We start from the raw sequence: 11,836 nt of genomic DNA, 5'->3' as shown, positions 1-11,836 counted from the left end.
GTCGATGTTGTTGCCATTACCGAGACATATGAAGAGAATAAAAGTCGGAATTAATTGTGCATTATTATTTAATTTCTTTTTTTTTTTCAATCATTGTACAGCATCAATTCTTTAACCGATGCTCTTAATTTTATCAATGTGTACATACATGGTTTATTGAATCGATTGAATCGATATACGCAAAATATATTCTTCCATTTTTTAATAATTATCGTTGTTATTGTTGTTGTTGTTGTTGTTGTTATTGTTATTATTATTATATAGATACAAACCAATCGGCTCTATTAGCTTTTTTTAGAATTGAAAATATTAACAATTATTTCGGGTATTTGTACGATTCAATTAAAAGACAGATTTCTATTTATGTATTAAATTTCAAAATAAGATGACGTTGTGTATTGTTATTATACTTGAGAAATTTGAAATAAATTCTGTATGTAGCTCTTTAGGGTAATAATAAAATCCTTTGATTAAAGATTATATCTTTCGTTATTCAACGTATTATTATATTACATTTTTTAATAGAGTCTTGTATATATATATATATATATATACATATGTACGTTTTACGTGATATATAAAGTGATTTCAAAAATACTTATATATTTATACAAATATTCGTATATAATATACATAGAAAAATATATTTATTCTTTATACATCAATATACTTGTATAAAAAAAAAAAAAAAAAAAAAAAGAAGAAAGATCGACAGTCGATCAAACATGTAAAAATTATTCGCTCGTAATAAGCATGTGCACTGATTTCTCTGACGCAATCATTTTACTCGCTTTTTCTGTACCAACTATACCAGCTAATGCAAAAACATCGTATTTACAATACACACTAGTTACAGTCATATTACTTTCTAAACCTGCTTTAGGATTTTGATTAGCTTCTTGCATCAAATTACAGATTTCACTATAGAAATGTGGAATTGTTGGTAAAGCATAAAATATAATATGTCGAATTCCTTTAACACGTATCCTTCGAAAAAAATGAAAACGCTCTGAGTAGAGTAAAAAATGTGCGTCGCTGTGAAAGAACATATCCCTTGCTCGCGCTATTTTTGCTTCTTTAGAATACTCACAAATTTGTACAAAACTGTAGTCTTCTTTTTTCAAATAATTTCGAAGCTTTACAAAATCGAAATAAGATGATACAAAAATCAATGTGTGATTCATTACGCTATCCTTGTATTGTGGTAATATTTTGTTTATGAAAAATTCCATTCTATTCTCTAAAGATTGTGTATGACTGGTAGCATTGAATTTATGAAAAATTTGTGGTACTTGAGTAATTATTTGACAAATAGAACCAGGATATATTGGATTTACTACTTTCACTTTTCCCGCATAATTAAAACATCTTTTGTTAAAGATACTATGAATCTCTGGTAATTGTATACCAGAAAATATTAATGTTTGTCGATAATACTTCGTCCAACCATTTATGCACCAACTTCTTACGCGAGAAAAATCTATGCCATGAGATTCCTTAGGCTGTAAATGCAAATGATTTAAAATATGTATCATATGATCCCAATTTTGCATAAAAAATAATTCAGATTGATCCATAATCAATAATTCTATAGATGCTAAAAAGTCATACTCTCTCTCTGCTTCACCTTCAGCACCTATCAACATCCTTAAACCTAATAAAGATGAAATAATAATATCGGACGAATAAAATTCTGAATATAGTTTTAAAGTTTTCTTTGTGATTGATATGCCAATCTTAAAAGTATCATCCGTATTTCCTTGAAATGTTAATTCATAATCCTCTGGTTTAGGATTTTTCTTGGGCATAGCCAATTCATTTCCACTAAAATCTTCCATAAATCTATTTTTGTTCATCACTGAACCTCCTTTATCTACGCCAATCAATATTGAAATTAATAATTCTACAATTTTTAAACAGGAATGTCTAAAAGGCACGATTATAAGGACTTTTGGCCTGACCAATCCTTGATCTCTATATTCATCTGGAATATCAGCACTGGATGAACTTTTAGATTTGGCTATTTTTGCATTATGATGTAATATTTTCGTTCTAGTTTTTAATATATGATTAATTGCATGTAAACAATATACAAATCTAATTTCTTCGGCATTTGAAAAGGTCCTTTCCGGATAATATAAATCCTGATAATTATTTATTATGGAAAACAATTCTTTTTGCAGTTTAGTTAATAGAACTAAATTATTATCTAGATTATTTTTTATATTATCAGAATTTGCATTTGAAATATTATCCTGGATTTGCGATTTTATATATAGATTATTCCAATCTATGCTTTCAATTAATATAGGAATTTTGCCTTGCCGAGCAAATTGTTTTGTTTCTAAAACAGAAACTTTACATTTTTTATCAGTGTTATTCGAATTTGTTTCTGACTTTGGTATTTCACAGATTATATTCCCAAGTATTGGCCAATTTAATTTTGTAATCTCTGTAACTTGTGGCATACAAGAAATGACTTTATAAAGATCATCGTCTAAATCATGATTTAAATGTATAGAAAAAGGATCTTTCAAGTAGCCAGCATCTTCTTCAGCAGTTTCCTTATCCTCCTCTTCATCCTCCTTAATATCAATTGCCATGTCGTCGTTGTCATTATCATCGTCTATCTCCTTGTCATTTTCTTTTATTAATATGCTTTCATTGTCACATTCATTTGGAACACTATCATCGTCGCTGTCTGAACTTTCTTCGTCGGTTAATTCATCGGATTGTTCATTTTCGGATTCAGACTCGATAGCAAAATTCTTAAGCTCTTTTTTATCCGACAATGTTGCTAATAATACCTTCATAGAATCCTCCTGTTCTTCCTCAGAACTGTCAGAAGTTTCACGTTCCCTTCGTTGTGCCTTTTCCTTCTCTAATAACCTCCTACGATTTTCTATCTGTTCATTTTTCAATTCACGTTCTTTAACATACGATGCTTCTCTAAAATTAAACTTTCCTTTCTTCTGTTTCCGTCGTGGCTCATATTTTCTGTCATATTTTCGTTTTCCACCACGTACAGGCTTATTACCACGTGCCATTATACAAATTTTAACCAATTCAAGATCTCCAAGTGATATAATTAATCTTAATGCTTGATTCTACGATTTGCCGCTTCGCGTCGCTGAAATCGCTTAAAAGGATTCGCGCTCATTTGTTTGAATGACAGATTTTTCTTTTTTTTTTTTTTTTTTTTTTTCTTTTCTATTATTTCACTTCATCACGGATGAACAGCAGCGACGTTCGAAAGAACGAACTGTTAAGAATTATTTCGTTTGAAAAAGTTCAAAGTTTAACTTACCGACTGTAGATAATGTGTTTGTAGATAAGAATGATAATTCAAGAAATTCTTAGGATGAGAGAGAGAAAGAGATAGAGACAGAGAAAGAGAAATGCATACATAGATTATATTAATTTGTACAATACTCTTGATATTTTTAACCAAATTTCCTTATCATTAATCACAAAGTCATACATCGTATATCCGTCCATTTCTAATTTGGAAGATTTGTCAAAAATCTGATATTAGGGTTGCATCTGACAAGTATCCTTATGACACGGTACAACTCGAAGATCACGCACATTGTTATGGGTTAGAACTGTCATACGTCGAGTATATAAACACGGTGGGAAGTTTGGAATCTCATTACTTGGCTTTTCTCAAATGTCACATCCTGTAAGATGTCTGTTACCGAAGAAAGAATCCAAGAATTAAATAGAAGATTTTTGGAATTCATGAATAAGTCTGAAAACGTGGAAAACGCTACTAAAGAGATTTACGAGGATCTCTTAGACGAAGTTTTAATGGGTTTTGTTTTTGATGTACACAGAACCACAAAAACGGGAAGTTCTGACGTTGAAGAAGGTATCCCCGATGACGAATCGTATGCTATTGTAGGTCAGTTCAAACTTCTATTATATAAATCTATAGATCGATATAAATTGTATAAATTGTTTATTTATATGATAGTACAATATAGATTAGACAATGATTGGAATTATTAAAAACAATATATATATATATATATATATGTATATATGTATATATTAATAAAAGAAATTTTTATATTTTAGATTCGCCAGGACTAGATGTCTTTGGGCAACATCCAGTGAAAAAATCTCAAGAATGTAATTGTCCGAATTGTGATAGGGGTGTAGCAGCTTGCAGATTTGCAACGCATTTAGAAAAGTGTATGGGTATGGGTCGTAATAGTTCGCGTATAGCATCAAGAAGAATAGCTAATAATTCTAAAGATCTTAGTACATTCAGTGGAGTAATAAGTGATGACGACGACGATGTGGATTGGAGTTTAAATAATGATAAACGTAAGAGAAGGAAGGATCGTAATGGAATGAAGAGATCGAAACAACAGAAGAACAATCAAAGAAATGGTGATAATCTTAATGAACATATCCATAGCAGCAATGAAAATTCCCCGTCTAATTATGAAAATATGTCATTGGAGGATAAGAGAGCATTATTAACGCAAATATGCGGTGTAATATCTGAGCACACAAAAAAGCTTTGTACAAGGTCTATGCGTTGTCCGCAACATACAGAAGATCAAAGGAAAGAAATGCGTGCAAATTTAGAATCTGAGAAAAGTGGACAGACTGGTCAGGATAATCTTCATGTAGATGTGGATACTTATGAAGATAATGATGGACAGAATTTAAGAGATGCCCTAGCACGATGGGACAGAGAAGGATCTAGCCATTCAAGTCCTGCTGATTCTACTTCAACCACTTCTACATCTTCCTTAAGTAGAAAAAGAGAAACAAAATCAAAGGGAAAGGGTAAAGGTTCTAAACGAGATCGTGGCTCTCCTATTTCTCAAGGGGATTGAGATAGTGTATTTAATTTATTTTTTAGTGACATGAACATTTTCACAACAAAAATTATATAATAATGTTCCTACGCATTGTGCAAAGCTTCAAGGACCTAAAAAAAAACATTGTAAAGAAAGAGTGTAAAACTAGAAATTCCTTTGACTCAATGATCTTTAGATATTTATAAAAATAAATTAAATTATTTCATCTCTCTTTCTCTCTCTCTCTCTCTCTCTCTCTTTCTCTCTCTCTCTCTCTCTTTCTCTCTCTCTCTCTCTCTCTCTCTCTCTCTTTCTCTTTCTCTCAGTTTTTTATTTTTGTACTAATGTTTTGTTAACACATTAACAATTCATAAAACTGAAAATCCAAAAGTGAAACAAACTTTAACAAAAACATACAATAAATTGTTTATTATATAAAATTATTATTATTATTATTATTATTATTATAATTTTTTAATTATCTCATTTTCTTATAACTTCTAACCAACACAGTTGCGTAGGATATCGTTAAAAAGCTTAACAACTACTTCTCCATTATTTTTAAATATTCTTCAAATTTTTAAATAAAAATTCATCTTATGAATCTTGCAATCAATGAAATGTAAATACACACCAACAAACATTACAAGTTAATCCGTATCGATAATATACATATATCATTTACTTAATGTTCAATTTTGCAACAAAAATCTTACTTTTATAAACTGTGCTAGATCATTATTAATTAATCAAGATATTCTAATTTGCGAATTAAATGTTTGAGGAAGAATCTTTAATAAAGGACAAGTCACATAAATAAGAATTCTTTACGATCGTCTTGAACGTAATTGAATATTGTCCGAAAAAAAAAAAAAAAAAGAAAAAAGGAAAAGAAAAAGTAAACAAATTTTTACACATCGTGTCATATAAAGATTGATAAATAAATGCATTTTTAAAAAGAAAAATAAAAAATTGAACTTTTATTCGACATTCTGTTTAGATACCGACGATTCACATAAATCGTCTTATCGAACGATTGTTTGATCAATAATTCGTTTATGTTTATCGTTAATAATGTGTCAGGCTCTTTAAGAGTTCGTTTAAACACCGTTACTTTACAATATGTCAGTGATAATGGTGTATTTTAATTATTTAATTTATTAAAAAAAGATATCATAAAAGTACGAAACGAAATGCCACCAAAAAAACAAAAAATATTGGTTCCACCAGAACCATTTCTACCTGAGTAATATTTTTAATATTCTCTAATTTTGACATATAATATCATTTATACGAATTAATATATTTAATTGATATAATTTATTTGAACTCTAATAGATTTGAGCCAGATGTAACGGAGATAAAAGAAATTGATCAAATGAAACCATTAATATCTATAGTCACTGGAGAACCCTTTGGTCCAAAAATTTATTATGTTAGAGAAAAGGAGGAGGATGAAAGTTCAGACGATGAACCAGAATCTGAAGGAGAGGACGATGAGAGATTTTTGAAAAATGAACTGTCAGATATTTCCTCCGACTTCTGGATTATGCAAAAGCTAATAAAATATATGAAAGCTGGAAATCAAACGGCTACCACAATAAGTTTATGTCTACTTAAAGATTATGATCTTACAAATAGAGTTAGTTTCTAATTAACTTTTTATTATTATATGTATATGCACATTCATATTTCTATCTTCTGATATAAATGTAGGCAGTTCAAAAGACTATAGAAAAAATTGGAGGATTGGAAATTTTGGTTAATCTTTTGGAAACAAATGATATCAAATGTCAAAATGGATCTTTATCAGTTTTACTTGTAATAGTGACTTCAAGTGAAATGTCCCGTATTCTTATTGATTATGGTATTGTGACATCACTCATTCAATTATTAAAACATCCCGTTAGAGACATACAAGTTAGTTTTATTCATTTGTAGAAATTATTCTATTAATTTATTTACACTAAATTTATTAAAAAAATTTTTTTTTTTCTTTGTTAGATACTAGCTGCTGAAATTATGGCTATTATTGCACGAATAAGAAAAGCTAGAAAACAGATTAGGATTCGTGGTGGTATACCTCTATTAGTAAGAGTTTTTTATCTATTACCTAATTCAGTTATAAATATATGTATGTGTGTGTATATATACATACATATATATATATATATATGTGTGTGTAAACAATATGCATTTTTAATAGCTAGACATTATGGATATACCAGATAACGTTCTTCAACGCTCTTTTGATGAATTAAATAATATTCAAAAGGAATTAGTCAGAGTTGCTATAGGTGGTGCTAGAGCATTAAACTCTATAGCAAAGAGCCCAAAAATTAAAGCAGAACTTCAAAAGTATGGAGTTGTCCAACATATGGCACGTTTCTTAAAGAGTGTTCACACTAATTTAATAATTCCCATAATGGGAACTGTACAACAATGTGCAGATCTGGTAATATTTATTAATATCATAATCATAAATCTTTTCATTTGTTAATACTCTTAAAATATTAGTCAGTCTGCAGATTCGCCTTTGAACAAATGGGTATTATTGCGGATATAGTATATCATTTGAAAAATGAAGATATGAAATTGAAAGAAAACTGTGCCTTAGCAATATTTAAATGTGCGATAAATAAAACAACTAGCAATATGGTTAGAGAGGCTGGTGGTTTAGATCCTTTATGTAAACTTATACAAGATGAAAATGTACGCGCAAATAAACATTTATTAATCGCTGTAACAGGTGCTATTTGGAAATGTGCTGTATGCTCAGAGAATGTAAAAAGATTTAATCAAAACAATTTAGTAGCATTTCTAGTTCCTCTTCTTCAAGAAAATGAAGAAGAAGATGTTTTATCGAATGTAGTTGGAGCATTGGCTGAATGTTGCAAAGATCCCACAAATAGAGATATCTTAAGAGCACATGATGGATTACCAAAGTTAGTAAGTATTGTCTTTATATGTATAACATTGCAATTATGGAATTATAGAATTACTTAGAAGTTAAAAATTGATCATTTTTAAACAGATTAAATTGTTGAGTTTTACTTATGAACCATTATTAGAAAATATACCATTAGTATTGAAAGAATGTGCAGAAAATACACAATGTATGGATATTATTAATGATCCTGGACATAAATTAGATGGTGTTCGCTTAATATGGTCCCTTTTAAAACATCCGAACGATGTTATTAAGACAAATGCTTGTCTTGCTTTAGTCCCATGCATCAAATATGCTAAAGATTCTCCTGAAATGGTGCGAGCTTTTGTAGGAGGATTGGAACTTACAGTTAGTCTTTTGGATAGTACCAATCCTAAAGTACTCAGTGCTGTTTGCGCTACAATTGCTTCAATAGCGTTAGATCCTGAAAATCTTGGTATATTAACAGATCATGGAGTGGTGGCGAAATTAGCACGTCTTGCAAAAACGGTTAATATTAATTTAAAATTATTTAAAAATTTATAATCTTTAATATTTGTAAGCTTTAAGCATTTATTTATTCTGTTTCTTTCTTTCTTTTTTTTTTTTTTTTTTTTTTTTTGACAGGAAAATGAGGATCTACGAGCTAACCTAACTTTAGCTATTGCTTATTGTTGCGAATGGGATGATAATAGTTCTGAGTTTGGTAAACATAAAATCATTGCTCCTCTTGTTGGTTACATGAATACCAAAAATAAGGTTGTCCTTAAAGGTGTTTGTATCGCAATGTATCATTTAAGTAAAGATGCTATGAATTGTGTAACCATGCATAGCTGTGGTATTATAAAGGTATAATACATATGATTTTGAATCATTAAGCACAATTTATAAATACACATAATGTTTATATTTCATTAGCACATGTTACGATTGATCGGTTCAGAGGATCCAGAGGTACAAATTGCTGCAGCAAGTACAATCAGACATATTAGAAAGCTTGCGTTAACAGCAGAAAGATTACACTTTAAAGAAATGTGAGTGTCAATTCCTTATTCTCAAATATGATTTTTTTTTTTTTTTTTTTTTTTTTTATCATCACAGTAAATATTCTAATATTATTTTTGTATTTGTGTATGATTTAATTTGCAGAAACTTACTTGAAGATATGAATTATCAATTATAAAATTGAAAAAAATTAAAGTATAGCGATATATAATTTGAGTATCTAATAAATATAAAATTTAAAAATATCTACTGTCTAGTCTGTAATTCTGATAATTTTAAATTGTCTTATAAGAATAACTTCATATACAATAAATAAAATAATAATAATAATTTGATCAGTAGTGTGTGCGTGTCTGTGTGTATTATATAATTCCTAATATATATATATATGCACACGTTACGTGATCATCACGATAAAATATATGATATAACGTCGTCTCGATAGTTGGTTACATAGTATCGATAATCGAATTGCCGGAAGTCAGTTTTCGATATAAAATGTAACTTCCGTACCGGATCGGCGTCGCACCGGGGTGACGCACGTGTTCAAGAAAGTATTTAGACTGAGTTCATAAGTTCAATAATAAGTGACAATAAAGACATAACTCATATGGGGAAACCAGGTAAGTTACGCTTGACGCTTTTATTTTATTGTTTTACATCTTTTTTTTTTTTCCCCGAGAATCTAGACAAATAATATAATAATTATTTCGAACGTTGTTTTCGATAACCTCAAATTTAAGAATGTTGTTTTCCATTACGATCATTATTGTTCGAACTAACGCATTTATTATTTGATTTATATTAATAATATTAAATAATAATATTACTGTAGATTATGCGTGATGAATTTTTAATGTATATTATCACATATGTTTTATTAAAAACATAGTAATTATGTGAGAAAGTGTATTTATATATTTTATAAATTTTGTACAATTTTATTATATTATTTACAATGAATCATTGTTTTATCTTCTTACTCTATTTTAATATTTATAATTTTAGGGTTTTCACCAGGGGGTGGTTTTAGAGGTAGAGGAGGAGGTGGTCGTGGAGGTGGCAGAGGTGGTGGTGGTGGTGGTGGTGGTGGTGGTGGTGGGAGAGGAGGAGGCAGTAGTTTTGGAAGAGGAGGTGGCCGTAGAGGAGGTAGAGGAGGTGGAAGAGGTGGAGGTACTCCAAGAGGACGTGGTGGAAGAGGTGGTCGTGGAGGAGGAGGAGGAGGTTTCAAAGGAGGCAAGACTGTTATTATAGAACCTCATCGTCACGAAGGTGTCTTTATTGCTAGAGGAAAAGAAGACGCGTTAGTTACTTTAAATCTGGTACCTGGTTCAGAAGTTTATGGTGAAAAGAGAATTAGCGTGGAGGTAATTAATTAACAAATAATATTTAATAAAAAGTCGATATGAATATATAATTAAAAAAAAAAAAAAATATTTATATATATATACATATTTAAATATTTATAAATTGCAGGGAGAAAATGGTGAAAAGATTGAATACAGAGTATGGAATCCCTTTAGATCTAAATTGGCTGCTGCTATTCTTGGGGGTGTAGATCAGATTCATATGCCTCCTGGAAGTAAAGTGTTGTATTTAGGTGCTGCATCGGGAACTACTGTTTCACATGTTGCGGATGTTGTTGGACCTGTAAGAACTTTTTGTTTTATTTAAAAAAGAAAAGAAAGAAAAAGAAATTTTAATCGAATATCAACATATGCATACATTAGAGCCAAATTAATTTGTAATCATTGATTTGGTGTCGAAGTTATGCTAGAATAATTACATGCATATTTTTTTTATTAAAGTAAAGTATTCCTTTACTTTTGAAAAGATATGCATACAATATTCATATTATTATGCATGTGTTTTCTTTCTTGAAATTGGATTTATTATATGAATTATTTTTATTATTTTTATATTTAGGAAGGACTCGTATATGCGGTAGAATTTTCACACAGATCTGGAAGAGATCTTATAAATGTAGCCAAGAAAAGGACAAATATTATTCCTATAATAGAAGATGCTAGGCATCCTCATAAATATAGGATGCTTATGGGAATGGTAGACACGATATTTGCAGACGTAGCACAGCCAGATCAAGCTAGAATAGTAGCCTTAAATGCTCAGTATTTTCTTAAAAATGGAGGCCATTTTGTTATTTCTATTAAGGTTCGTTTTTCTATATACATATATTGTTTTACTCGATATAACATGTTATAATTTTATTTATTTATTTTTTCTTTTTAAATATGATTGTAGGCAAGCTGCATAGATTCGACTGCCCAACCAGAAGCGGTTTTTGCATCAGAAGTGAAAAAACTCATAGCCGATAAATTAAAACCACAGGAACAAATTACACTAGAACCTTATGAGAGGGACCATGCTGTAGTAGTTGGTGTGTTTAGGCCACCACCTAAAAAGTCCATTTAAATTTATGTATAAATGCATCTTATGTTTACAATTATTCTTAAATTCAATGGAAACATCTTCCACAATTTTTTATTACATCCAATTAAAAAATCAATCATACAGATGGTGTGCAATTTGTACACAAAAGAAAATAGTTTTATAATGTTATTTTAAGATATTGGATAAAGTTTGTTACTATTATAGAAATGATGCATTAAGAGAATGTTTATTACTATAGATAAATCTTTCCTACTTTTATTTTTATCAAGAATTCGAACGTTGATGTGTAATATAATGTACAAATAAGCTGAATTATTCTGATGGTTTGATATAAAAGTAATTTTTTATATCAAAATGCAATTCTTTTGGCTACAGTGTACAGTTACAGAATGGCTAAACTTAGTATTATATGAATCATCTAAGATAACAATATTAACATTTTACATCTGCAACGACAATTTTGAATTATATCTTTCTTAAAAAATATATAAAGTAGATAAGAATTTTGGTGATACATTATCTGCTTTACGTGTAAAAAATATCTGTTACTCCATGTAAAATCTTTAATAAATTTAATTAAAATTTTGTAAGCAAGAAAAACAAAAAAAACAAATGCTATAACTTTCTGAACAATTAATATTATCTTTTCTTGTTTATAACCAAATAAGGTGAA

The 11,836-nt window shown here is 29.4% G+C and overlaps 5 protein-coding genes across 10 annotated transcripts in view; 4 read left to right on the top strand and 1 right to left on the bottom strand.

Moving 5' to 3' along the window:
- Nucleotides 1-480, top strand: part of LOC124957873 (putative uncharacterized protein DDB_G0286901) — a 5,653-nt gene extending 5,173 nt beyond the window's left edge. For all 5 annotated transcript variants that reach the window (XM_047515335.1, XM_047515339.1, XM_047515340.1 and 2 more), the window contains one exon: nt 1-480. This exon is cut by the window's left edge and continues 185 nt beyond it. In XM_047515335.1, coding sequence (XP_047371291.1) covers nt 1-54 — 54 coding nt within the window. In that variant the 3' untranslated portion in view covers nt 55-480.
- Nucleotides 481-630: 150 nt separating this feature from the next.
- Nucleotides 631-3,899, bottom strand: LOC124946652 (U3 small nucleolar RNA-associated protein 25 homolog). Its single transcript, XM_047487651.1, has one exon. It carries the CDS (start codon nt 3,045-3,047, stop codon nt 735-737), a length of 2,313 nt encoding a protein of 770 aa, XP_047343607.1. The 5' UTR covers nt 3,048-3,899; the 3' UTR covers nt 631-734.
- On the top strand, nt 3,345-5,709 carry LOC124946663 (ataxin-7-like protein 3). Its single transcript, XM_047487685.1, has 2 exons — nt 3,345-3,904; nt 4,081-5,709. The coding sequence occupies exons 1-2, from the start codon at nt 3,688-3,690 to the stop codon at nt 4,851-4,853; spliced, it is 990 nt and encodes a 329-aa protein (XP_047343641.1). The 5' UTR covers nt 3,345-3,687; the 3' UTR covers nt 4,854-5,709.
- Nucleotides 5,710-5,847: 138 nt separating this feature from the next.
- LOC124946653 (armadillo repeat-containing protein gudu) lies at nt 5,848-9,037 on the top strand. 2 transcript variants are annotated; one of them, XM_047487652.1, is made up of 10 exons: nt 5,848-6,063; nt 6,156-6,459; nt 6,534-6,737; nt 6,822-6,908; nt 7,024-7,272; nt 7,335-7,766; nt 7,852-8,256; nt 8,374-8,595; nt 8,665-8,780; nt 8,896-9,037. In XM_047487652.1, the coding sequence occupies exons 1-10, from the start codon at nt 6,011-6,013 to the stop codon at nt 8,927-8,929; spliced, it is 2,106 nt and encodes a 701-aa protein (XP_047343608.1). In that variant the 5' UTR covers nt 5,848-6,010; the 3' UTR covers nt 8,930-9,037. The 2 variants fall into 2 exon arrangements, with proteins under 2 accessions (XP_047343608.1, XP_047343609.1); XM_047487653.1 differs by lacking the exons at nt 6,534-6,737; nt 6,822-6,908.
- A 170-nt stretch (nt 9,038-9,207) lies between these two features.
- Nucleotides 9,208-11,381, top strand: LOC124946664 (rRNA 2'-O-methyltransferase fibrillarin). Its single transcript, XM_047487686.1, has 5 exons — nt 9,208-9,374; nt 9,760-10,118; nt 10,228-10,401; nt 10,678-10,923; nt 11,014-11,381. The coding sequence occupies exons 1-5, from the start codon at nt 9,362-9,364 to the stop codon at nt 11,182-11,184; spliced, it is 963 nt and encodes a 320-aa protein (XP_047343642.1). The 5' UTR covers nt 9,208-9,361; the 3' UTR covers nt 11,185-11,381.
- The last annotated feature ends 455 nt before the right edge of the window (nt 11,382-11,836 follow it).

This window comes from Vespa velutina, chromosome 2, assembly GCF_912470025.1.
Source record: "Vespa velutina chromosome 2, iVesVel2.1, whole genome shotgun sequence".
In the NCBI taxonomy this organism is placed as follows: domain Eukaryota; kingdom Metazoa; phylum Arthropoda; class Insecta; order Hymenoptera; family Vespidae; genus Vespa; species Vespa velutina.
This window is presented reverse-complemented; position numbering and strand designations above follow the sequence as displayed.

Bases quoted from the DNA above. Each gene is read 5' to 3' on its own strand.
- LOC124946652 (XM_047487651.1), bottom strand. From the start codon at position 3,047: ATGGCACGTGGTAATAAGCCTGTACGTGGTGGAAAACGAAAATATGAC.
- LOC124946663 (XM_047487685.1), top strand. From the start codon at position 3,688: ATGTCTGTTACCGAAGAAAGAATCCAAGAATTAAATAGAAGATTTTTG. The intron at 3,905-4,080 runs GTCAGTTCAAAC...TTTATATTTTAG, and splicing joins CGAATCGTATGCTATTGTAG to ATTCGCCAGGACTAGATGTC.
- LOC124946653 (XM_047487652.1), top strand. From the start codon at position 6,011: ATGCCACCAAAAAAACAAAAAATATTGGTTCCACCAGAACCATTTCTA. The intron at 6,909-7,023 runs GTAAGAGTTTTT...CATTTTTAATAG, and splicing joins GTGGTGGTATACCTCTATTA to CTAGACATTATGGATATACC. The intron at 8,257-8,373 runs GTTAATATTAAT...TTTTTTTGACAG, and splicing joins TAGCACGTCTTGCAAAAACG to GAAAATGAGGATCTACGAGC.
- LOC124946664 (XM_047487686.1), top strand. The intron at 10,119-10,227 runs GTAATTAATTAA...TATAAATTGCAG, and splicing joins AAAAGAGAATTAGCGTGGAG to GGAGAAAATGGTGAAAAGAT. The intron at 10,402-10,677 runs GTAAGAACTTTT...TTTTATATTTAG, and splicing joins TTGCGGATGTTGTTGGACCT to GAAGGACTCGTATATGCGGT.